This window comes from Argopecten irradians, chromosome 12, assembly GCF_041381155.1.
Source record: "Argopecten irradians isolate NY chromosome 12, Ai_NY, whole genome shotgun sequence".
NCBI lineage: Eukaryota > Metazoa > Mollusca > Bivalvia > Pectinida > Pectinidae > Argopecten > Argopecten irradians.
The window spans coordinates 37,874,477-37,902,035 of NC_091145.1; the positions used below are offsets into that span (position 1 = coordinate 37,874,477).

The window sequence follows — 27,559 nt, forward strand, 5'->3', positions numbered from 1 at the left end:
TTTCATTCCTACAAAAGATGAAGGATTTAAAGAATTTGCACAATTGCCACTCTTGGTGCCCTGAAAAGCACAGATTATGATTCCCATTTAGCAGTCTCTTAGGCATCCTCAATGCTCCAGGGGTTCCGATCACTAATGATCTCTACACCCCTGGACTACAATCAGAACACCTCGTCCACTTCTGAGAATCCAGTTTTAGATAAAATGACTGGTGATCCGATTGCCCTGGACTATCTCATAGTGAAATGGAAGGCAACAGAACAGGTAATTTAGTCGTTTGATGTACATCAAAAGAGTTGTATAAAGGCACACTGATTGACTGTGTGGCTTTGATGTTTGGTGTGCTGTCTCTGTAGCCTTCAAAGGAAATATTACCAGACCTGTGATTGGTTCGACTGTTTATCGCTGAGCTGCCTCAAATTTGACTATAAGATAGTCCAGGGGTGTAGAGACTGTAAGTGATTGGAACCCCTGGAGTATTGAGGATGTATTTTAGGATGCTTTAAACCTTTTGTAAGAACTATTCAGTCGTTTATAACTAGTAGCTTTTTAAGTCCATTTCACACATTCATGGATGAGACACTGGGTCAGACAGCAATAGTAATGGTAACCACTCTGACTATGGCCGTTTTTGATTATGCGGTTTGACTGGTTGAACCTAGTTGTTCGTTTATGAATTAAAGACGGACCTGATGATTTTATATTGTTTTCAGACGAGCTTTGACAAAGCCCTCACAGGCCTGTATCATAAACTGCAGGTCAGTCAGGATTTATACTTGAAATAATGACGTTTACAAACTGTTGAACAGGTTGTTCCGAATAAACGAAAAAGACTTCCATCTGTCCGTCCATCCGCATTTTCGTACCTCAAATCACTACTAGTCTTTAAAGATATGTAGTAATTGTGTTCCATATAACGAAGTGGTGTAACAAATCTGATCCATCCCCGAAGACACACGTGGACTCATTTAATTCAAGAACTGGAACAGTCCATTATGAAAGTTCAGGGGTGTGTGGGTTAATATATAGGTCAAGGTCATTTAACATCATAGAGATTGTGAAGCTTTATAGGAGGGGTGGGTGTATATACTGCAAGGCATCCAGTTCTCCCCATGAGAGTTAGATTTGACTACCATCAATCAGATTTGACCCTTGCATTTGAAGCACATGTCTATTTGTGATATGTTTTGACTCTTCAGATTTATGAGAAATTGTTATTTGACCTCCAAAACTGCTAAAAGTCAAAGGTCAATTTGATGCCCTGATATATGCTCTTTTTAAATGCTTCGATTCTAAGATATTCTCCTATAAAGAGGTTGACAACAGGCATATGCATTTGCCTTATACACCAGTGAGTCACAAAGACAAAGTCAAAAGCATTAAATAATTTATTCTTTTTCATGATATAAAACTTCCATGTTATACAAGCGTAAATGGCATCACATTTTCTACATCATAGATAATCCAGTACATTTGTTCCCTTGACAGTGTGTGTGTGATCCTTTTTTCCCCATTAGAGAAGGGTCCGCCATTGCACTCTACCCAAAATGTCTCTCATAATATAGACAATATTATGTATTAGATAATATAATCTGTGTTTGAATCAAAGTTTAATTAATGATTCACAACATGTTCTCACAGTTCTCTCACTCTCGCAGAAATGCCTTGAACAGCTGATACCCAAATACTAGGTCAAGCTGGTCAAGACATAGGTGATTTATAGACAGCCATGGTGATATCCGATTCACTCTTTATCAAAACCGTTCTGAAAAAAAATACAGAAATAAAATAAATAAAACAAGTCCATTTTTTTCATACAAATATTTTCACAAAATATGAAAGATAATTATTGCATGTCTAGGACATATTTTTATGTCCTGATTAAGGGCAGAGTGCCTTGAAATTTTGACAGTACATGTCATTTTTATTCACACCTCTTTGGTCCATAAAAACACTCCTCTTATTATACCTATTATCCACCTTCATATACATTGAACTCCTACGACAAACTTCAGCCGAATGAAGTAAAAATTGATTATTTTATAAAGTATGGTTGTTGGACATGACACCTATATAGTCCTTTCCACTGCTTTCTCTGACTATGCAAAGTGTGCTGCTGATCAGTGTATCTGTTACTAAGAATGCTATTTATTTCTCTCAAACATATCATCCCTGTGACATTGACTAAGTTTGTTTAAAATAAATAGAAATAAAAGATGACATGTAGCTGTGCCACCGTACAACCAACCAACTTCTGGCTATATAGAGTACTAGTGATACTGATTACAGATGTAACTGCTGTGCCTGTCAGTGACTAATTACACTTTCCAAATGTCCTGCTTTTGCCCAGGCCCCCTCCCCACACAGTTACTAAATTTGTAACTGTGTGATGCATACCCTCCATCTGCCTCTATAGCGATGACAGGACTGGGGTTTACAGGATGTAACTGCTGGGCCTGTCGGGCTAGACTTGCCAACTGTCCTGCTGTCTCCTTTTTGGCAATACCCTTGGCTGTAAAATGAAATTAAAATACATTGTAGCATGACCTAATTATATAATCTTAAATCTGATTTCCAACAAAAGAAAGATCCACAGCCAGCTCCAATAGAATGCCAGAGTCAGTGGAAAGTAATGAGTGTTAAGAATTATACCATGTACCTTTTAAAAAGCTTATAAATATGTGACAGTCACTTGTCAATTATATAATTCAGCAAAGCTACAATAAGTTTACAATTACTAACTGCAATTGCCACAGGCTGACAAGTTTAAAGATTGCTAACAGAAAAGAATGACTTTTCTTGTCAAAAGGTACTCTAGAATTAGTAAAGTCACATTGCATGGTATTCCTAGCTACATTTTTGTATTATATAGTAAAACCTTTTGTGATGCAAATCTTTCAAGAGACCAGCATAACTGATTCATAATACATTAACAATAGGCACAATAACATATTTAGCGGGTTAGTTAGATAGAGCCCTTTGGATGACATACAATGTACAAGTGTTGAAAACATGATATATATTTACAATAGGGTTATCCTTCATATTTCTTAGGATAAATATCACTGTCATAATATCAATCCTGGCATAAATGTTCTAACAAAACTGAAGGTTCAGTGTATGACAACAGGAACAGAAAAGACAGATAATTTGGTCATTTGATGTTCATCATCAAGGATGCACTAGTTGTGATATGTATATTGGCTATATAGAGCATCCTTGATGATATACACACAAGATCAAATATTGACTGATCATGTACAGAATCTGCCTCTGTTTGATCAGCAATGGTTAACAAATATGAAACTTACACAAATCTATAATCAGTGGTTGAAATTATGATAAAACTTACATGATAAACAGAGTCCATGTTCATCTGCACATAACACTCCAGCGACACCTGGGACTCTAAACCTAAAAGATCAAATCATGATTATAATGTCAAAACAAGTATTAGGAAGTTTCTCAATATCGAGCAATACATCTTATGCCATTGGATTAGACTAGAACTTGTATAACTAAAAGCAGTTGCTTTAACTTTAACCACAAATGAAAATATTATCAATTTATTTATCATACATCTAAATTTAAACAATCCAATAAGGTTTCTATTGTTGTTGAATTAAAGAGAAACAATCTATGAAGTACGATTGACTTAATACAAAAAGGGTTCGTGTTATCAACATCATTGATCTGTGTCCAATACTGTCCACTGATCTCATCATGATGCATATTAATATTGTGATCAGAATCTCCGCCCACACATCGTCATGAGTGATTAGCATGAAGACATTTTAAGTGGCATGATATCATACATAAAACTGGCTATTATGTAAGAAATGACATACGTTTCTTCCATAGATTTTTCAAGAGTTTTCTCCATTTTTGTAGCAAATAGGTATAATCGAGTAGTTTGTTGTAATGTGACCGGAAGTAAATATTTGTAGTGTTCTTTTCTACCTCCACGCGAGTTCACATTAGAGAGTTCCAACATAATTCGCTTTAGAAGAGAAAACATACGTTTCATATTTTGAAATGGAATCCGTGATATTATTAAAATGGGAACAACTCAGGTAGAGTATATTTCATAATTAAAGTCATTTTATGTTGTGGTTATGTTTGAATAGACAATTAGAGAACGATTTGTGTTGTAAATGTGTATGATTACTTTGTTCTAATTGGCAATTTTGAAATATTTTTAACATCACTCATCATGATGATCCAAACAAGTTAATGTGATAATCGGATGTCCTGAATGTGCACCCGACCGCTAACAATGTCCGGGATATTAAATGACAATTGTCACGCAGGCATGTACAATACCCCTACATAGGCTACAATACTTGCATGAATGAATTAATGAATAAATTAAGTTGTTACATTGAAGCTAGGCCTACCATACTCTTACTATTACATGTATATCAATAGCCATCCTAATTTACAAAATGTAAGAATAACTTTAGGCCAGGATATGTAAGGGACATGTTCTATAGCCAGCGACTCTATGTATTACAATTGTCTTAATTTGATATGCAGTGTATACATGTATAATAGGGCCTGAACAGTATTAAAAGGTTCTCTAGCACCGCTAAATCTGGCTACATATAGCTAGATTTGACTATATAGCCAAATCTGACAACATGTATAATGGACAAATGTAAACAAAAAAATGCAATGATGGATTTTGAAAAATCATCAGAAATCATCTTGGATGACAAAAATATTTTGTTTTGTTGATTCTCAAGATTTATACGTCATTCAATTTTGATGTGTACCATGATTTTATGGCCAGGTATGTCACTTTTGATTACATTTGTCCTTTATACGTGTTGTCAGATTTGACTATTGAGTCAAATCTAGCTATATAGCCAGATTTACCAGTGCTACCGGACCTGATATTAATTTAAGCAGAATTTATACATTTTTTGATCTATATTATATTGTTGTCTAGGTTTTGTGCTTGAGCATTCCATGTATGTATGCTGATGATGATTGTTTAAATAATGAATTATATACTTACAAAAAATACCTATATAAACTGTTAAGTACATTGTATGTATGTGCACTGATCTATCATAATGTATTTTAGCGGGAGTACATTAACTCAATTAAGATACAATGTAGATCGTCAGCAACCAGTTCAACTACATGTGGCTCAATATTTGATAAAACATATTGCATCCCTTTTGTAATGAAAGGTTTGGTTAGAAGCATGGTTTGGTCACTGCATTTTGTACTCTCCTCTCTCCTTTTACCATCGATACTCCAGGGGTTCCCATCACTTACGATCTCTATACACCCCTAGACTATCTCATAGTAAAATTGGAGGCAGCTCAGCAGAAAACATCTGAACCATTCACAGGCCTGTAAAGATTTGAAGACTACAGATAGAGTGTCGCCGTACATCAAGGCCACACAATCAATCACAGTGTACCATTATACAGCTCTTTTGATGTAGATCAAAAAACTGAATTACCTGTTCTGTGTGTGCCTGTTCTGTTGCCTTCAATTGGAGCAACGGTTCCACTATACAAGAAGACACAACACGAACATACCGCAGTCTCCCAAAACTTCACACACACTTCACACTGCATACATGGGAGGCCGTTCTTAAACAAAACCCGGGCTGTTAATTAGAAGTTAAAATAATCAAACAAACAAAATTGAAAACCTCTACTACAATTGACTATCATATATAGTTAATTGATAATTTGTAGCGGGATTGGACTGGGTCGATATATATATAGATGAAGTGTTGGTCTCTAAGATAGATGAACCCTATAGCAATTCTAATGTTTGCATTACCATATGTCACTTATATGCAATGGTACTGCCTTGCATGTATATCATACTATTTGTTCAACAATTATAACAAAACTGATATATTTTAACATTTGTTTGTGATATCTATTATCAGGAGGTGATGAAGCAGGGATATCAAGGAGCACAATGCCACCATTCATATCAAGCTGCTCAAAATTGAGAATTGGTGTGAACCAACCTACAGAGAAAGGTCAACTATGAAAATCCTCAGACATTAACATTGATGACAGAATGTGAAGCAGAGATAAAGTTCAAGTTTAAGAAATTGCAATCATTTGCAATTTCTTCCTTCATGTAGGATGTTTTAATATTGAAAAACATATCAATTTCTTTGGTTGTGAATAAATCATTTAAGGTGCATGTTTCTAGATGAGTTTATACATTGTATTTAAATGAATATATATTTATAATGTCCATTTTGACATTTGGAGTAATGGTGATTTATGCCATTCACAAACAAAGGTTGTTATTTTTTCAATTAATTTCTGAGTTGTGAATTTAAATAATCATGTCTGTGACTGTAAATGGAAGTGGTAACACAAGCAATGGATATGGTAACCATGACAATGGAGCTGTTGACCTTGGTGACGACCCTGTTGTCCATGACAACAGTAGTCATGGACACCAGGACAGGGTAAAAAGGAGGGGATGTACTAGACAGCTATCATCTGTTCCCAGTGACAAGTATCTATGTCAGAAAGACTCCAATACATCAGAAATGTGTCATTCTAGTTCATTCCACTACTCAAGTGACCAAGAAGTTTGTTGTATGGAGTCACAGAATGAGAGTTCCTGTTGTAGTCAGATAGAATCTGAATGGGGAGAATCTCACCACAGAAATCCTTGTACGAGTGCTGCAGATAGTGGTAATGTAGATGATGGTGATGAAATGGATGGGAATGTATCCCCTGACAGTGCAGATATGGTGTTCAATAGAACAGAACAGGACCCCTCCGACCCTGGATGGGAGTTCAGGTCCACATGTCCTGTCACTTCCTGGGGCCATTTCTCCAAGAGTCGTAAGGAACAATACAAATACAGGCGTAGTGACTATTCTAGTGACAGCGAGGAGGATTCTTCCAGTAAAACGACAATACAGCCTCTCTCTCCGCCTGACAGTATTCAGAGGTCACACCTTCCTATGTGTGACCATACACTAAGTCCACTCCTCAATGTTTCACTGAAAAAGAAGGATGCTGTCATCAACGGAAATTCTCGTCTCAGCTGTAGAAACAAAGATGGGGTTAAACCAGCAGTTTTTAAAGAAAAAATTGCAGTGAGTATAAATTGTTGATATATATATATATACAAAACAATTATATAATGTGCTTTTAGCCTTTTAAATTAAAAGCTAATACAAAAAAGTAAACAACTTTTATTTTCTGATTTACAAGTCAAACCTGTCTATAAAGACCTACTGTATTTAATTCAGTCTGAAAGGGAAAAAGCAACAATGATTCCATATATAGCCAAGAGGTCTTTTACGCACAGGTCATCAGGGGTTTCATTATCTTTCAGGAGAGGGGGTACAATGGCAATTTCAGGGGGTACATGTATACTATCTGTATGCTATCTAATGTAATTAATTTAGTCTAAATCAGGCGGTACCACTCACAGGTTTAACCAGTAAAAAATACCGGGTACCTCCTGATATTGAAACCCCTGGGTCATTAGCCATTTGGGGACTGTATTGTAATACACGTGGTCCTCTTAATCATATAAGTAGGTGGTCTTTACAGAGAGTTGATCATAAACTTAAGACAAGTTGTATTTGACTGTCTGTATTAATTACAAAATTGATATATAAGATTGAAAGGATCAGTCACTCAGTAACTACAGTAACTGAGATAATGGAAGTTTAAAGATGCTGCACCTCTGACAAATGTTTATTTTCTCTATCAAAAACGGGAGCAGACGATTTATTATTTTTTTTCCAGTTACAAAAATTACTTATTTTACACCATTGCCACCATTGAAAAATCTGAGCTTCTAATTTTACTCCAGTGATAAAAATATTAAAAATAAGTTCTTGCATTAGTTGTAAATGCAGTACTGATTGCACATGCACTGAAAGCAAAACAAATTATCTAAAATTATTTTTTGTATTAATTAGACATATATAAACACAATTAAACACCTATCATTGTTCAAATGATAAGTATCATTTATGCTCTGTTGGCGGTGGAGCATCTTTAATGAATTATATCCATGAGAAATGGTAGGACACCAGCTGTATACATGCAGTTAGTACAAACATTGGAACAGGGTAAAGTTAGATTTTGGTCTGGTGTATATATGTATACACTGACACACAAAAGTACTGCTTATATTTTCATTTGCTCAGTAATATAAATTATGTAGATCATGATCTCTTTTACTAAATACCAGTTTATGCTAATTGATGAAAATGTTTCAGGAAACTTTAAACATTCAGACTTTGTGGCCATCAGTTATTTGTATATATGAATTTAAAGCTTTATAATTATAATCCAGCCAATATTTCACATTACTTCATTGTGATTTGATCACACTAGAAATTGTTTTATTGAATATATGTGACATTTTAAAGGTGTCCTTCATCTTTAGTGCATATTATAAATGGGACTCTGTGAAAAAAGATAAATGTTTTGAATCCTTCTGAAGTATCAAAAAGAGGTCAAAATTTTTTGTGTTTCTGTGATGCATTTTGTTTGATCTTCAAATCATGAAATGGTCTAGCTAGATTGTTAGTTGAATTAATATTCCTGATCTACTATATGTATGCACGCAAGATTTTTTGCTGCTCTGTGTAATGTCAAGTCTGTATGTACTGCGAAGCAGTTGTTTTTGTTACGTCTATACCACCTGTATTTAGGTATATATAAGTCGAAAACAGGTTTTATTTTCGACGTATGGAATATTTTTCATAAATACAACTTGCAGTCGTTTGTTTATGATTATTTAAAGTCAACCTGGATTCCAAGCAAACGTACATGGAAATATATTGTTAAAAATGTCTTACTTCTTGAGGAAAGTAATCAATGGAAACAGCGTCTGACATTAAACCCTGAATTGCGCAGGTTCAGAAATATTCACATGGAATTTTCTCCATCGATTTTGTGGTCAATTTCCAAAGTTTCTCCATCTTTTTCTGGTATCTGTAAACGCGTCTCCAAATTATGGATTACTCCCCCTGATTGTGAGTTACACTGTGCCAAATGCAATTTGTGTGTGTCTGACGCTGTTGCCCATTGTACTTTAGATTGTAGAAATATAGATATAGTCGCAATTAGAGATACGTTTTTTACAAAAGTTGTGAATATATATCCCGTTCGTGTATATGTTCTATTAGACCAAGTGGACAGGGAAGAACAAATACATATTATTCTTGGCCGCCCAAATGAGAACATTATTCTAGCTCTCGGTGATGATAATACCGTATATTCATTCGTTTAAGATTGTTTGTGTTTCGCAGATAAAGTGTCTGCATTGACCTTTCAGTAATTAAATGCTCTATATACCATTCGCTGTATAGTGTAGCTATTTGATGTCTTTTCTCATAACTGTATTTGTAAATTTATACTTACTTTTCAATTAGTGGCAATACAGTAGATTCAATTCAACATATTTGTTGATAGTCAAAGTTAAACTGATGCTTTCCTGTGCATTCATATAGATTACAATTAATGATACTATTTCTATTCTATTTCCTTTTTACTTTTTTGCTTTGTGTTCTCCCTTTCCTTAATGCTATCTCACCTTTTTTTGTTTTGTTATTACCTTGCACCTATTTTTGTTTGTATTCTTATATGTTCATGTAACTCTTCGTTTACGGAGGAATAAAGATATGAATGAATGAATGAACGCTGTTTTTCGGTATAATCACATACAATTACTTTATTAATTAATTACCTTCAAAGAGATGAATCACCATCAGATGCTGACTTCTGTCCTGATGGAACAAAAACTACTATCTAAATTAATAAATTGCAGTCTGTGACGCTTATTATTTTCGCTGCTAGTCATTTGGACTAGTAAACCCCAAAATTAAATGGACAGCCATTTTGCTTCAGCACTTCAAATTCAGCCATGATCAGTTCACAATTTTTTACCCAAATTGCAGTCTGGATGCTTTCGTGAACAAAAATTATCACAAAATGATGCATCCAGACTGAAATAATCGTGTAAAGAATGCACTCAAAATGTGTTGAGAAATGAAATTGACCACCGCTCTTGTAAATGTAGCATTTAACAATATTAATCGAATGGGGAGCCACAAATCCATTCGGATTAGTTCTTTACAATTGGCACTAGTCTGGCTGTAAAATTACTAGTCCTTGGCATCAAAATATAATGCCAACTAAAGTCACAGACTGAAATATTAATTGTAGTGACATTTTTGAAAAGAAGGTTTTTTTTTTTCCGGGACTGGAAGTCCAAGATGGTCATGCCAGGATATATGTACTAGGGCCAACTTCCTGTTTTCAGGTGTCAGTCTCAGATCTCAATGAAAATTAGCCATGGTCTATAGGGGTTTTAAGGGTTGGCGAACAACATGCAAACAAAGATTTTGGTGCCGCAGGCTCATTTCCTGTTCTTTTGGTTTCGGTCTCCGATCTCAATGAACATTGGTCTATAGAGGTTTTAAGGGATGGCGAACAACATGCAAATATTATCGTAAAGAGTTTTGTATTCCAAGATGGCAGCTAGGCCAACTTCCTGTTTTTATATTTAGGTCTCCGATTTTCAATGAAAATTGGTATATAGAGGTGTTAAGGGATGCTGATCAATATGATAAAAATCTAGAATAAATATGATTGTCTCTGGGCCAACTTCCTATTTTCAAATTTTCTCCCAAGATGTTCATACGTACACTGTGCAACTGCATTTTTGATTTATTGCAGGTGGGAGGTGGGGAGTCGTTTGGGGAACTATGTGATTGTGTCCATTACCATATATGAGTACTTGTTTTTAATGCATATGAGGATAATGGCAATACATGTACAATAAAACTTGTTTATAATGATTCCTAACGAAACTTGAAATTATAGATATATTTGTCTTATAAAAGGACATTAGTTTGTTCTATAGATACTTTGTAGAATGAAAAAGTAAGGAATAGTTTTTATTTTGTCAAGTAATTGCAGTCAGAAAATATTACAGTTGATTGACATTTTGATGCTGTATTTGAGTGTTTATTAACTACTCTGAAGATTAACACATTATATAAAGAACAAGCTTGTTAGAGCAAACAATTTGTTAAGTAGAGTATGTAACTTATAAAATGGTAATACAATGGATTTATTATTAGATAATACAATTATGTTACAGAGCTAAAGTCAGGGATTGGCTTTTGTTTCCTTCTACTCGAAAATTTGTGTTATTTGGTATTAGTCTTAGTTTGTTCATCCCACCAGATTTAATTTACATATCTATATATAATGATTAATATAAAAGTGCATGTAAAAGTTATTGGTTTTTAATTTTCCTCTCAATATCTTTGTCTATGATCGCAATAAAAAAGTGTATACAACATTTTCCAGCTTCGAGCTTCCCCCAATGCCGCCAAATTAAAGTGCCCCCTAAGTCAGAGCACACTGATTCTGTTAACCTTCTCCACATGTTTAGTGGTATATAGATATTAGCATTAATTTTATCAAAGGTTAATATTTCGTATTAATATTTGCCACAAGTTCACTCCCTCAGACCAAATTTAATTACGCATTCTGTGGTAACTCTTGGTACTTATAATTAAATTTTTATCTTACAGACTATATTAAGATGGTTCAACGACTGCAGTGATTCTCAGAAGAATATGATTCTGAAAGGGATGTTGGTGAGTCTATTACGCTTTATATAGTAGGTATGCAGTGTGTGCTATATATATGTACATGTTGTTCGTGTTTTTGTCGTATTATTTGTACCACCTATTTACATATTAATAATTCGTGATAAACAAAATATGCAGATCTTGAAAAGGGTTTTCATTGAGGATTCAGTTAAAATTACTTAAATCAATCATTTAATATAAAAAGGTACGTATGATGAAAACCTAGGTGTATATTATTGAGTTGACCTGAAGTCTTTTTTTTTGGAGTCTGTCTAGTAAATATACACACTTCCTGTGAGGAAGCTCTCCCTAGATTATACACACGTACAGAAAATGGCAGTATGCGTAGTAACCCCTCGTTTGGTGACCAATTAGTCGTATAATTGCCCGACTGTCTATGAAGCAGTGTGATGGTGTGGCAGGGTGTCTGCTGCTCATCAGAAATGGTAATAATTGTATCATGTTTTCTCTGTTTACTTTCACATTAACTGCTCAGGTCATTGACATGTGCATCGGTACATGCACTGATACAGACAGATATTAACTTTTCTATTAATAACTGTCAATATATACTTCTTAAGCTATCAAAAGAAATGTTTTGGACTTGCATTATGGTACTTTTCCTAGATGACTATTGATAACTACACAGTGTACTTGCAAATTTTCAATATTCTTGAACTTTATTTAAGTACATGTAACAAGAAATCACCTACATCTTATATATGTATACTACTTAATGTCTTTAACCACTTAAGCCTGTTTATAGATATACAGCATGCTTCCTGGATTTAGTCTAAGAGATAACAAACTGTGACCTGTGCTATTTAATATATGCCAAGACACAGTGAAATATTATACAATACATAGAAACTGTAAACTGTGCTAAAATACGTATATATACCTAGACTGTGACCTAGCTAGCAGTGCTAACATATCTAGAGACTATGACTTAGTGGTGCTAAAATACCTAGATACTATGACCTAGCTGTGCTAACATATCTAGAGACTGTGACCTAGCTGTACTAACATATCTAGAGATTGTGACCTAGCTGTGCTAACATATCTAGAGATTGTGACCTAGCTGTGCTAACATATCTAGAGATTGTGACCTAGCTGTGCTAACATATCTAGAGATTGTGACCTAGCTGTGGTAACATATCTAGAGATTGTGACCTAGCTGTGCTAACATATCTAGAGACTGTGACCTGTGTTAAAATACCTAGACTGTGACCTAGCTGTGCTAGCAATTATCTAGAGACTGATCCATGCTAATTAAATACCTAGAGACTATGACCTGTGCTAACATATCTAGAGACTGGGACCTAGCTGTGCTATATATTATATCTAAAGACTGACTTGTGCTAAAATACCTAGAGACTGTGACATTGCTTTGCTAACATATCTAGAGACTATGACCTAGCTGTGCTAAAATACCTAGAGATTGTGACATTGCTTTGCTAACATATCAAGAGACTGTGTGCTTAAATACCAACAGACATGTTTTAATATCTTATTGAATAGATATACTGTGACCTGTTTGTTTTAATATACGTTCTTTACAATTATCATTGTTGAATACCATGCAACACAAATCTGGCTAAACATCCTTCAATCAATGTAATAGAGGGACTGTGACCTGCCCCAGTTACACCTGCTATCTGTGAAGATGGGCCCTAACCTCCATCGTGGCTGTCCCCCAAACTGTCAGGACATCATTACATGGCTACCTCCAGACATCGCCAGTAAAATCATGTCCTTCCTCGACCCAGGTAAGTACTCTTCTAGGTCATAATATAGTCTGTGTTACAGTGTGTCAGTGTTACTGTGGATTGTGTTACTTAATAAAAGTGGTGTAACTGGAAATCTTTTTGAGTTTCAGTGAGTCTGTATTACTGTAAATTTGTTTGAGTTACAATCAGTCTGTGTTACTATGAATTTGTTTAAGTTACAGTGAGTCGGTGTTACTTGAAATCTGTTTGAGTAACAGTGAGTCTGTGCTACTGTAAATCTGTTTGAGTTACAGTGAGTATGTTTAAGTTACAGTGAGTATGTTTGAGTAACAGTGAGTCTGTATTAATTACTGTAAATTTGTTTGAATTACAGTGAGTCTGTGTTCCTTGAAATCTGTTTGAGTTACAGTGAGTCTGTGTTACTGTAAATCTGTTTGAGTTATAGTGAGTCTGTGTTACTGTAAATCTGTTTGAGTTACAGTGAGTCTGTGTTACTGTAAATCTGTCTGAGTTACAGTGAGTCTGTTTGAGTAACAGTGAGTATGTTTGAGTTACAGTGAGTCTGTGTAACTGTAAATCTGTTTGGGTTACAGTGAGTCTGTTTGAGTTTCAATGAGTCTGTTTGAGTTACAGTGAGGCTGTATTACTGTAAATTTGTTTGAGTTATAGTGAGTCTGTGTTACTGTTATTCTGTTTGAGTTATAGTGAGTCTGTGTTACTGTAATTCTGTTTGAGTTACAGTGAGTCTGTGTTATTGTAAATCTGAGTTATAGTGAGTCTGTGTTACTGTAAATCTGTTTGAGTAACAGTCAGTCTGTGTTATTGTAAATTTGTTTGAGTAACAGTCAGTCTGTGTTACTGTAAATCTGTTTGAGTTACAGTGAATCTGTGTTATTTTAAATCTGTTTGAGTTAGTGAGTCTGTTTGAGTTTCAGTGAGTCTGTGTTACTGTAAATCTGTTTGAGATATAGTGAGTCTGTTTGCGTAACACTGAGTCTGTTTTATTTACAGTTAGTCTGTTTGATTACAGTGAGTGTATTAATAATTTGTATTATAATAAGTCTGTTTAAGTTACAGTGAATCTATTTGATTTTACAGTGAGTCTGTTTGAGTTACAGTGAGTCTGTTTGAGTTACAGTGAGTCTGTTTGAGTTACAGTGAGTCTGTTTAAGTTACAGTGAATCTATTTGATTTTACAGTGAGTCTGTTTGAGTTACAGTGAATCTATTTGATTTTACAGTGAGTCTGTGTTACTGTAAATCTGTCTGAGTTACAGTGAGTCTGTTTGAGTTACAGTGAGTACGTTTGAGTTACAGTGAGTGTGTTAATAATGTGTTACAGTAAGTCTGTTTAAGTTACAGTGAATTTATTTGAATTACAGTGAGTCTGTTTCAGTTACAGTGAGTCTGTTTGAGTTGCAGTGAGTCTGTTTGAATTACAGTGAGTGTCTGTTTGAGTTACAGTAAGTCTGTTTGAGTTACAGTGAGTTAGAGTTACGCTGCAGAGTCTGTGTGTTTTACAGTGAGTCTATTTGTGTTACAGTGAATGTAATAATAATCTTGTGTTACAGTGAGTCTGTGTCATGCTGCTCAAGTCTGTAAGGTTTGGAGACATGTTGCTGAAGAAGCCTCATTCTGGAGAAAGTTCTGCTGTCAACCAAAATGGCGTCTGTCTAAGGCAGCTGAACACCAACAAGTGATTAGTCACATGTCCTCAGAGGGAAGCATTATGGTGAGTTTATATCTCCTATAATAACTCATTGCCATTATGGAAACTGATCATCTTATATGGCTTCATGCCCAGATAATATAAAGTATAAAGCTGTAATTTACTAGAATATGATTGATCAGTACATGTTTGACTAAATTCTGATTATCTGGGTTGCACTCTTAATCCCAAAATCTTTTTAATCTTTTAAATGAAACCTTTGATTATAGATAATAAGTTGATGATTGAATTCTCAATTCCAGTGGAAGAAAGTTTTTGCTGAGCGTTTCCGTTTGCGTAACAATTGGCTAAGTGGTCGATGTACTGTGAGGACGTTTGAAGGTCATTCTCAAGGTAACTTGTCCTATCTGGGAAATGTTTAGTTGGTTAAACATGACTTACCAATTTTAAAGGATTACAGATATCTATTCCCATGTTATTGTATTAAATTTTAACAATATAACCCCATGTATTGTCAGTGACACCATTACAGTTATTGTAGGTGCTTCACTGTGATCTGTTACCTGAGCATCGTCACCTAGCTGATTTAGCAGAAATTACTGAATGTAATCTCATTAAATGCCTTAATTCTTACAGGTATATCATGTGTCCAGTTTGATGATACTCGTATAGTCAGTGGCTCATCCGACAAAACTATTAAGGTGAGCAATATATGAACAAGAAATTTGACCCTTGAGTCAACCATCGGGTATATTTTGAATAACCTCATCCTCAATTTTCCAGGGGTTATGATCACTTACGATCTATTCACCCCTGGATTATCTCATAGTAAAACTGGAGACAACAGAATAGAACAGATAATTTAGTGATTTGATGTACATCAAAAGAGCCATATGTAACGGTACAATGTGGTTGACTGTGTGGCTTTGATGTTAGGCGTCGCTCTCTCTGTGGTCTTCAAAGGAAATCTTGCTAGCCTGTGATTGGTCAAATGTTTTCCACTGAGCTGCCTTCAATTTCATTATGAGATAGCCCAGGGGTGTAGAGATTGTAAGTGATCGGAACCCCTGGAGTATGGAGGATGGAATAGCCCAAATTCTAAGGGATAAAAATTCTCTGAAGCTGTGAATCAGAAGTAATTTGTATACTGTGGAATGGATCTTTTATAAACACTGGAAACGGGAAAGTAAATGTTTACAAAGCATGTCAAGTAATAAAATTGATTTGGTTTATTTAAGATATGATTTTGATTTTTTGTTGTTTACTAGTGTGTTTTTTTTGTGTTTTTTTTTTTTTCATTTCAAAATATTTGATTAAATCATTCAATTTAATAGTGTGTTAACTGCATTTGTTGGACAGATATTTTAATTGACTTGTGTTATTATGTTGCAATATCTGTCCAACAAATGCAGTTAACACACCAGTAAACAACAAAAAATTGAAATCATTCCTTAAATTAACATTTCACCCGACTACCTCTTTTAAATTAATGTTCTAATGTAATAAAACTTACTTATCTCAGTATTATATAATTGATGTAACAGCCGGTTATTTGATTGAATCGCGGAGCAGCTGGCTCCAATTTGGAGGGAAATGTTGTTAAGTTTAGAAAGTATACGCTAAATTTAGTTCTATTTGGTTTTTAATTTAGTTTTATTTTTTTATTTTCAATACATTAAAATTGTTTATATTGAAAAATTAAAAATACAGAAACAATTGCCCAAATCTGATGCACGTTAACACTACTTGCAGAAGTCAGTGTTCCTGTATATGTATTCTTGTATAACAATCGACTGCATTTACACAAGTGTAAACGATTTCCCAGTTGGTAAGGTTATATAGCAAAGATAAAACGGAAAATATACATTATACACCTGAATATATAAAAAACCAAATGTAACGGCTATAGAATTTAGGAATATTAATTATTTTGTGTACTACCTGAATTCTGTATATTTTACATTGATAGGTTTGGAATATTCGAACAAATGCTCCCTGGTCCGTCCAAACACTGGTGGGCCATAGTGGTACTGTACGATGTCTCCACCTGGAGGGGAAAAGACTTGTCAGCGGCTCAACAGATAAGTCAATCAAGGTACCCAACTCTGCATGTCTAAATTGTAAAACTGAAAGTCGACAACTGCTAGATATTGATGAGATTCTTGCACTTACAGTTGTTTACATCAAGATATGTTATATATTATAGCATGATTGTTCTATCATTTGAGTTTGATACATTGAGGTCTTTATGTACAAATATATGTAGTCAGAGAACAATTATTGTTTCATTTAAGAATAAATTGAAAAAAAAATGTGTTGTATTTATGGCTTTTCTTTTAGCGTTTTATAATATTGATGGTATGCATTTTTAGGTGTGGGACTTGTCAACCCAAGAGAGTTGGTCCAGTATCGCCTGTAAGGTGACCATGGTAGGACACACAGACACGGTCAGATGTCTACAGGTATGTAATAATTATACACAGACACTGTCAGGTGTCTACAGGTATGTAATAATTATACACAGACACTGTCAGGTGTCTACAGGTATGTAATAATTATACACAGACACTGTCAGGTGTCTACAGGTATGTAATAATTATACACAGACACGGTCAGGTGTCTACAGGTATGTAATAATTATACACAGACACTGTCAGATGTCTACAGGTATGTAATAATTATACACAGACACGGTCAGTTGTCTACAGGTATGTAATAATTATACACAGACACTGTCAGGTGTCTACATGTATGTAATAATTATACACAGACACTGTCAGGTGTCTACAGGTATGTAATAATTATACACAGACACTGTCAGGTGTCTACAGGTATGTAATAATTATACACAGACATGGTCAGATGTCTACAGGTATGTTATAATTATACACAGACACTGTCAGATGTCTACAGGTAGGTAATGATTATACACAGACACTGTCAGGTGTCTACAGGTATGTAATGATTATACACAAACACTGTCAGGTGTCTACAGGTATGTAATAATTATACACAGACACGGTCAGTTGTCTACAGGTATGTAATAATTATACACAGATACTGTCAGGTGTCTACATGTATGTAATGATTATACACAGACATGGTCAGGTGTCTACAGGTATGTAATAATTATACACAGACACTGTCATTTGTCTACAGGTAGGTAATGATTATACACAGACACGGTCAGATGTCTACAGGTATGTAATAATTATACACAGACACGGTCAGTTGTCTACAGGTATGTAATAATTATACACAGACTCTGTCAGATGTCTACAGATATGTGATAATTATACACAGACACTGTCAGGTGTCTACAGGTAGGTAATAATTATACACAGACACTGTCAGGTGTCTACAGGTATGTGATAATTATACACAGACACTGTCAGGTGTCTACAGGTAGGTAATAATTATACACAGACACTGTCAGGTGTCTACAGGTATGTAATAATTATATACACAGACACGGTCAGATGTCTACAGGTATGTAATAATTATACACAGACATGGTCAGATGTCTACAGGTATGTTATAATTATACACAGACACTGTCAGATGTCTACAGGTATGTAATAATTATACACAGACACTGTCAGGTGTCTACAGGTATGTAATAATTATACACAGACACTGTCAGGTGTCTACAGGTATGTAATAATTATACACAGACATGGTCAGGTGTCTACAGGTATGTAATAATTATACACAGACACGGTCAGATGTCTACAGGTATGTAATAATTATACACAGACACGGTCAGTTGTCTACAGGTATGTAATAATTATACACAGACACTGTCAGGTGTCTACAGGTATGTGATAATTATACACAGACACTGTCAGGTGTCTACAGGTAGGTAATAATTATACACAGACACTGTCAGGTGTCTACAGGTATGTAATAATTATACACAGACACGGTCAGATGTCTACAGGTATGTAATAATTATACACAGACATGGTCAGATGTCTATAGGTATGTTATAAATATACACAGACACTGTCAGATGTCTACAGGTAGGTAATGATTAAACACAGACACTGTCAGGTGTCTACAGGTATGTAATGATTATACACAAACACTGTCAGGTGTCTACAGGTATGTAATAATTATACACAGACACTGTCAGGTGTCTACAGGTATGTAATAATTATACACAGACACTGTCAGGTGTCTACAGGTATGTAATAATTATACACAGACACGGTCAGTTGTCTACAGGTATGTAATAATTATACACAGATACTGTCAGGTGTCTACATGTATGTAATGATTATACACAGACATGGTCAGGTGTCTACAGGTATGTAATAATTATACACAGACACTGTCATTTGTCTACATGTAGGTAATGATTATACACAGACACTGTCAGATGTCTACAGGTAGGTAATAATTATACACAGACATGGTCAGGTGTCTACAGGTATGTTATAATTATACACAGACACGGTCAGGTGTCTACAGGTATGTAATAATTATACACAGACACTGTCAGGTGTCTACAGGTATGTAATAATTATACACAGACACTGTCAGGTGTCTACAGGTATGTAATAATTATACACAGACACGGTCAGATGTCTACAGGTATGTAATAATTATACACAGACACGGTCAGATGTCTACAGGTATGTAATAATTATACACAGACACTGTCAGGTATCTACAGATATGTGATAATTATACACAGACACTGTCAGGTGTCTACAGATATGTGATAATTATACACAGACACTGTCAGGTGTCTACATGTATGTAATAATTATACACAGACACGGTCAGATGTCTACAGGTATGTAATAATTATACACAGACACTGTCAGATGTCTACAGGTATGTTATAATTATACACAGACACTGTCAGGTGTCTACAGGTATGTAATAATTATACACAGACACTGTCAGGTGTCTACAGGTATGTAATAATTATACACAGACACTGTCAGGTGTCTACAGGTATGTAATGATTATACACAGACACTGTCAGGTGTCTACAGGTATGTAATGATTATACACAGACACTGTCAGATGTCTACAGGTATGTAATAATTATACACAGACACGGTCAGATGTCTACAGGTATGTAATGATTATACACAGACACTGTCAGGTGTCTACAGGTATGTAATGATTATACACAGACACTGTCAGATATCTACAGGTATGTAATAATTATACACAGACACGGTTAGGTGTCTACATGTATGTAATAATTATACACAGACACTGTCAGTTGTCTACAGGTATGTAATAATTATACACAGATACTGTCAGGTGTCTACATGTATGTAATGATTATACACAGACATGGTCAGGTGTCTACAGGTATGAAATAATTATACACAGACACTGTCAGGTGTCTACAGGTAGGTAATGATTATACACAGACACTGTCAGGTGTCTACAGGTAGGTAATAATTATACACAGACACGGTCAGGTGTCTACAGGTATGTAATAATTATACACAGACATGGTCAGGTGTCTACAGGCTACAGGTATGTAATAATTATACACAGACACGGTCAGGTGTCTACAGGTATGTAATAATTATACACAGACACGGTCAGATGTCTACAGGTATGTAATAATTATACACAGACACGGTCAGATGTCTACAGGTATGTAATAATTATACACAGACACTGTCAGGTGTCTACAGGTATGTAATAATTATACACAGACACTGTCAGGTGTCTACAGGTATGTAATAATTATACACAGACATGGTCAGATGTCTACAGGTATGTAATAATTATACACAGACACTGTCAGGTGTCTACAGGTATGTAATAATTATACACAGACATGGTCAGATGTCTACAGGTAGGTAATGATTATACACAGACACTGTCAGATGTCTACAGGTATGTAATAATTATACACAGACACTGTCAGGTGTCTACAGGTATGTAATAATTATACACAGACACTGTCAGATGTCTACAGGTAGGTAATAATTATACACAGACACTGTCAGGTGTCTATAGGTATGTAATAATTATACACAGACACGGTCAGATGTCTACAGGTAAGTAATAATTATACACAGACACGGTCAGTTGTCTACAGGTATGTAATGATTATACACAGACACTGTCAGATGTCTACAGGTAGGTAATAATTATACACAGACACAGTCAGTTGTCTACAGGTATGTAATGATTATACACAGACACTGTCAGGTGTCTACAGGTATGTAATAATTATACACAGACATGGTCAGTTGTCTACAGGTAGGTAATAATTATACACAGACACGGTCAGATGTCTACAGGTATGTAATAATTATACACAGACACTGTCAGGTATCTACAGGTATGTAATAATTATACACAGACACTGTCAGGTGTCTACAGGTATGTAATAATTATACACAGACACGGTCAGATGTCTACAGGTATGTAATAATTATACACAGACACTGTCAGGTATCTACAGGTATGTAATAATTATACACAGACACTGTCAGGTGTCTACATGTATGTAATAAATATACACATACACAGACACTGTCAGATGTCTACAGGTATGTAATAATTATACACAGACATGGTCAGATGTCTACAGGTATGTAATAATTATACACAGACACTGTCAGGTGTCTACAGGTATGTAATAATTATACACAGACACTGTCAGGTGTCTACAGGTATGTAATAATTATACACAGACACTGTCAGGTGTCTACAGGTATGTAATAATTATACACAGACACGGTCAGATGTCTACAGGTATGTAATAATTATACACAGACACGGTCAGATGTCTACAGGTATGTAATAATTATACACAGACACTGTCAGGTGTCTACATGTATGTAATAATTATACACAGACACTGTCAGATGTCTACAGGTATGTTATAATTATACACAGACACGGTCAGATGTCTACAGGTATGTTATAATTATACACAGACACGGTCAGATGTCTACAGGTAAGTAATAATTATACACAGACACTGTCAGGAGTCTGCAGGTATGTAATAATTATAAACAGACACTGTCAGGTGTCTACATGTATGTAATAATTATACACAGACACTGTCAGATGTCTACAGGTATGTTATAATTATACACAGACACTGTCAGGAGTCTGCAGGTATGTAATAATTATACACAGACACTGTCAGGTGTCTACATGTATGTAATAATTATACACAGACACTGTCAGGTGTCTACAGGTATGTAATAATTATACACAGACAATGTCAGTTGTCTACAGGTATGTAATAATTATACACAGACATGGTCAGATGTCTACAGGTATGTAATAATTATACATAGACAGGGTCAGATGTCTACAGGTATGTAATAATTATACACAGACACGGTCAGATGTCTACAGGTATGTAATAATTATACACAGACACTGTCAGGTGTCTACAGGTATGTAATAATTATACACAGACAAGGTCAGGTGTCTACAGGTATGTAATAATTATACACAGACACTGTCAGGTGTCTACAGGTATGTAATAATTATACACAGACAATGTCAGTTGTCTACAGGTATGTAATAATTAAACACAGACACGGTCAGGTGTCTACAGGTACACATGTAGGTAATAATTATACACAGACATGGTCAGGTGTCTACAGGCTACAGGTATGTAATAATTATACACGACTCTTATTAAGGTCACATGTCTCATGTAAAGGCCTTAGTGTATCCCTATTCTTCTTTCTGTCTGTCTCTATGTTCGTCAACAACAACAAAAAAAGAAAGATTTTTTTTATATAAGGCCTCATTTCTTGTTTTGAAATTTAGGGCTGTAAATGCTGTTTCAGTCATTAACCAATGTTCTCTAAGCATTTTACTGTTGACAGTGATAAATGAGATGTTGTCTTTCAAATGATAAAAAAATATCTCTTCCCATTGAACCATGACAGAGGCTTCTGATTGCTTAAGTTATAGAAGCTGTCAACCAACTCTTCCCTTGTACTAAATGTGGCAATGGATTTCAAAACAAATTTGTGAAGATCAACATTGGCAGAAAATGAAATAGAAATTCCTTTTTTATTAATATATTATATCGTGTAAATATTGATTTATTGAGATTAACTTTTGTGACTTAACTATTATCTCAAAATGCACAAAAGTAAGTAGCATGCAAAAGAAAGTGGGTTTTTATTAATGCCCATATCTTTTGAAAATAAAGTTTTTAGATGAATACAACTAACAGCGTCACCATGACAATGGGTGTACCTCTTCGCTTAAATTAAAAAAAAAATTATATTGTTACTAAATATTTTCATTTGATAAAATATTGTATCCTTATTGATTGTGAAGTGATTAGTGTTAATGAGAGGATTGTGTTGCTAGGTGGACGACGACAAGGTGATAAGTGGGTCCTACGACACAACACTAAAGGTATGGGATCTACGTACTGGCCACTGTCGGATGACTCTCAGGTAAAATTTCATTTTTTTATTTACCCTATTCTACACTTCTCACTGATATAATATTGTAAGAATGATATATATGATCTACCTGTTCTTATATTTCATAGCGGTTCCCTAGCTGTTAAAATCTTGGTATATGTAGTTGAAGTTATGATGATTTAAAAATCTTTTTATGTCAGATAGTTCTATAGATGTCTTTTAGTCATTAGACTAAAGGAGGTGTGCATTCTATAGATGGTCTGTTAGTCATTAGACTAAAGGAGGTGTGCATTCTATAGATGGTCTGTTAGTCATTAGACTAAAGGAGGTGTGCGTTCTATAGATGTCTGTTAGTCATTAGACTAAAGGAGGTGTGTGTTCTATAGATGATCTGTTAGTCATTAGACTAAACGAGGTGTGCGTTCTATAGATGGTCTGTTAGTCATTAGACTAAAGGAGGTGTGCGTTCTATAGATGTCTGTTAGTCATTAGACTAAACGAGGTGTGTGTTCTATAGATGTCTGTTAGTCATTAGACTAAAGGAGGTGTGCGTTCTATAGATGTCTGTTAGTCATTAGACTAAACGAGGTTTGCATTCTATAGATGGTCTGTTAGTCATTAGACTAAACGAGGTGTGCGTTCTATAGATGGTCTGTTAGTCATTAGACTAAAGGAGTTGTGCATTCTATAGATGATCTGTTAGTCATTAGACTAAATGAGGTGTGCATTCTATAAGATGTCTGTTAGTCATTAGACTAAACGAGGTGTGCGTTCTATAGATGTCTGTTAGTCATTAGACTAAAGGAGGTGTGCATTCTATAGATGGTCTGTTAGTCATTAGACTAAAGGAGGTGTGCATTCTATAGATGGTCTGTTAGTCATTAGACTAAAGGAGGTGTGCATTCTATAGATGATCTGTTAGTCATTAGACTAAAGGAGGTGTGCATTCTATAGATGGTCTGTTTAGTCATTATACTAAAGGAGGTGTGCATTCTATAGATGGTCTGTTAGTCATTAGACTAAATGAGGTGTGCATTCTATAGATGGTCTGTTAGTCATTAGACTAAAGGAGGTGTGCATTCTATAGATGGTCTGTTAGTCATTAGACTAAAGGAGGTGTGCATTCTATAGATGGTCTGTTAGTCATTAGACTAAAAGGAGGTGTGCATTCTATAGATGGTCTGTTAGTCATTAGACTAAAGGAGGTGTGCATTCTATAGATGGTCTGTTAGTCATTAGACTAAAGGAGGTGTGCATTCTATAGATGGTCTGTTAGTCATTAGACTAAAGGAGGTGTGCATTCTATAGATGTCTGTTAGTCATTAGACTAAAGAGGTGTGCGTTCTATAGATGGTCTGTTAGTCATTAGACTAAAGGAGGTGTGCGTTCTATAGATGGTCTGTTAGTCATTAGACTAAAGGAGGTGTGCGTTCTATAGATGGTCTGTTAGTCATTAGACTAAAGGAGGTGTGCGTTCTATAGATGGTCTGTTAGTCATTAGACTAAAGGAGGTGTGCATTCTATAGATGGTCTGTTAGTCATTAGACTAAAGGAGGTGTGCATTCTATAGATGGTCTGTTAGTCATTAGACTAAACGAGGTGTGCGTTCTATAGATGGTCTGTTAGTCATTAGACTAAAGGAGGTGTGCATTCTATAGATGGTCTGTTAGTCATTAGACTAAAGGAGGTGTGCATTCTATAGATGGTCTGTTAGTCATTAGACTAAAGGAGGTGTGCGTTCTATAGATGTCTGTTAGTCATTAGACTAAAGGAGGTGTGCGTTCTATAGATGGTCTGTTAGTCATTAGACTAAAGGAGGTGTGCATTCTATAGATGGTCTGTTAGTCATTAGACTAAAGGAGGTGTGCATTCTATAGATGGTCTGTTAGTCATTAGACTAAAGGAGGTGTGCATTCTATAGATGGTCTGTTAGTCATTAGACTAAAGGAGGTGTGCATTCTATAGATGTCTGTTAGTCATTAGACTAAAGGAGGTGTGCGTTCTATAGATGTCTGTTAGTCATTAGACTAAAGGAGGTGTGCGTTCTATAGATGTCTGTTAGTCATTAGACTAAAGGAGGTGTGCATTCTATAGATGTCTGTTAGTCATTAGACTAAAGGAGGTGTGGTGTGCATTCTATAGATGTCTGTTAGTCATTAGACTAAAGGAGGTGTGCATTCTATAGATGGTCTGTTAGTCATTAGACTAAAGGAGGTGTGTGTTCTATAGATGTCTGTTAGTCATTAGACTAAAGGAGGTGTGCATTCTATAGATGGTCTGTTAGTCATTAGACTAAAGGAGGTGTGCATTCTATAGATGGTCTGTTAGTCATTAGACTAAAGGAGGTGTGCATTCTATAGATGGTCTGTTAGTCATTAGACTAAAGGAGGTGTGCGTTCTATAGATGTCTGTTAGTCATTAGACTAAAGGAGGTGTGCATTCTATAGATGGTCTGTTAGTCATTAGACTAAAGGAGGTGTGCATTCTATAGATGGTCTGTTAGTCATTAGACTAAAGGAGGTGTGCATTCTATAGATGGTCTGTTAGTCATTAGACTAAAGGAGGTGTGCATTCTATAGATGGTCTGTTAGTCATTAGACTAAAGGAGGTGTGCATTCTATAGATGGTCTGTTAGTCATTAGACTAAAGGAGGTGTGCATTCTATAGATGGTCTGTTAGTCATTAGACTAAAGGAGGTGTGCATTCTATAGATGGTCTGTTAGTCATTAGACTAAAGGAGGTGTGCATTCTATAGATGGTCTGTTAGTCATTAGACTAAAGGAGGTGTGCATTCTATAGATGGTCTGTTAGTCATTAGACTAAAGGAGGTGTGCATTCTATAGATGGTCTGTTAGTCATTAGACTAAAGGAGGTGTGCATTCTATAGATGGTCTGTTAGTCATTAGACTAAACGAGGTGTGTGTTCTATAGATGGTCTGTTAGTCATTAGACTAAAGGAGGTGTGCATTCTATAGATGGTCTGTTAGTCATTAGACTAAAGGAGGTGTGCATTCTATAGATGTCTGTTAGTCATTAGACTAAAGGAGGTGTGCATTCTATAGATGTCTGTTAGTCATTAGACTAAAGGAGGTGTGCATTCTATAGATGTCTGTTAGTCATTAGACTAAAGGAGGTGTGCATTCTATAGATGTCTGTTAGTCATTAGACTAAAGGAGGTGTGACTAAAGGAGGGTCTTCTATAGATGGTCTGTTAGTCATTAGACTAAAGGAGGTGTGCATTCTATAGATGTCTGTTAGTCATTAGACTAAAGGAGGTGTGCATTCTATAGATGGTCTGTTAGTCATTAGACTAAAGGAGGTGTGCATTCTATAGATGGTCTGTTAGTCATTAGCTCTAAAGGAGGTGTGCATTCTATAGATGGTCTGTTAGTCATTAGACTAAAGGAGGTGTGCATTCTATAGATGTCTGTTAGTCATTAGACTAAAGGAGGTGTGCATTCTATAGATGGTCTGTTAGTCATTAGACTAAAGGAGGTGTGCATTCTATAGATGTCTGTTAGTCTTAGACTAAAGGAGGTGTGCTTCTATAGATGGTCTGTTAGTCATTAGACTAAAGGAGGTGTGCATTATAGATGGTCTGTTAGTGCATTCTAAAGAGGTGTGCATTCTATAGATGGTCTGTTAGTCATTAGACTAAAAGGAGGTGTGTCTACTGAGTTGTTGTCTTTAGTAGATGTCTGTTAGTCATTAGACTAAAGGAGGTGTGCATTCTATAGATGTCATCTGTTAGTCATTAGACTAAAGGAGGTGTGCATTATAGATGTCTTTAGTCATTAGATAAGAGGTGTGCATTCTATAGATGTCTGTTAGTCATTAGACTAAAGGAGGTGTGCATTTTATAGATGTCTGTTAGTCATTAGACTAAAGGAGGTGTGCTTCTATAGATGTCATTAGCATTAGACTAAAGGAGGTGTGCATTCTATAGATGATGTCTTAGTCATTAGACTAAGAGGATGTGTGCTAGATTCTAGTTGACTAAAGGGTGGCATTATATGGTCTGTGGTCATTTAGACTGTTAGTCTTAGACTAAAGGAGGTGTGCATTCTATAGATGGTCTGTTAGTCATTAGACTAAAGGAGGTGTGCATTCTATAGATGGTCTGTTAGTCATTAGAC

At 35.4% G+C, this 27,559-nt stretch overlaps 2 protein-coding genes across 2 annotated transcripts in view; one reads left to right on the forward strand and one right to left on the reverse strand.

Moving 5' to 3' along the window:
- Positions 1-1,370: 1,370 nt before the first annotated feature.
- On the reverse strand, positions 1,371-3,961 carry LOC138304908 (ragulator complex protein LAMTOR5 homolog). Its single transcript, XM_069245300.1, has 4 exons — positions 3,849-3,961; positions 3,353-3,414; positions 2,398-2,512; positions 1,371-1,765 (listed from the first exon to the last, which is right to left on the reverse strand). Exons 1-4 carry the CDS (start codon positions 3,881-3,883, stop codon positions 1,702-1,704), a joined length of 276 nt encoding a protein of 91 aa, XP_069101401.1. The 5' UTR covers positions 3,884-3,961; the 3' UTR covers positions 1,371-1,701.
- A 19-nt stretch (positions 3,962-3,980) lies between these two features.
- Positions 3,981-27,559, forward strand: part of LOC138304907 (beta-TrCP-like) — a 35,902-nt gene continuing 12,323 nt past the window's right edge. Inside the window, exons 1-10 of the mRNA XM_069245299.1 lie at positions 3,981-4,073; positions 5,921-7,099; positions 11,573-11,638; positions 13,257-13,401; positions 14,933-15,093; positions 15,333-15,423; positions 15,667-15,731; positions 17,000-17,125; positions 17,403-17,492; positions 23,365-23,453. Coding sequence (XP_069101400.1) covers positions 6,332-7,099; positions 11,573-11,638; positions 13,257-13,401; positions 14,933-15,093; positions 15,333-15,423; positions 15,667-15,731; positions 17,000-17,125; positions 17,403-17,492; positions 23,365-23,453 — 1,601 coding nt within the window. The 5' untranslated portion in view covers positions 3,981-4,073; positions 5,921-6,331. The remainder of the gene's footprint in view (positions 4,074-5,920; positions 7,100-11,572; positions 11,639-13,256; positions 13,402-14,932; positions 15,094-15,332; positions 15,424-15,666; positions 15,732-16,999; positions 17,126-17,402; positions 17,493-23,364; positions 23,454-27,559) is intronic.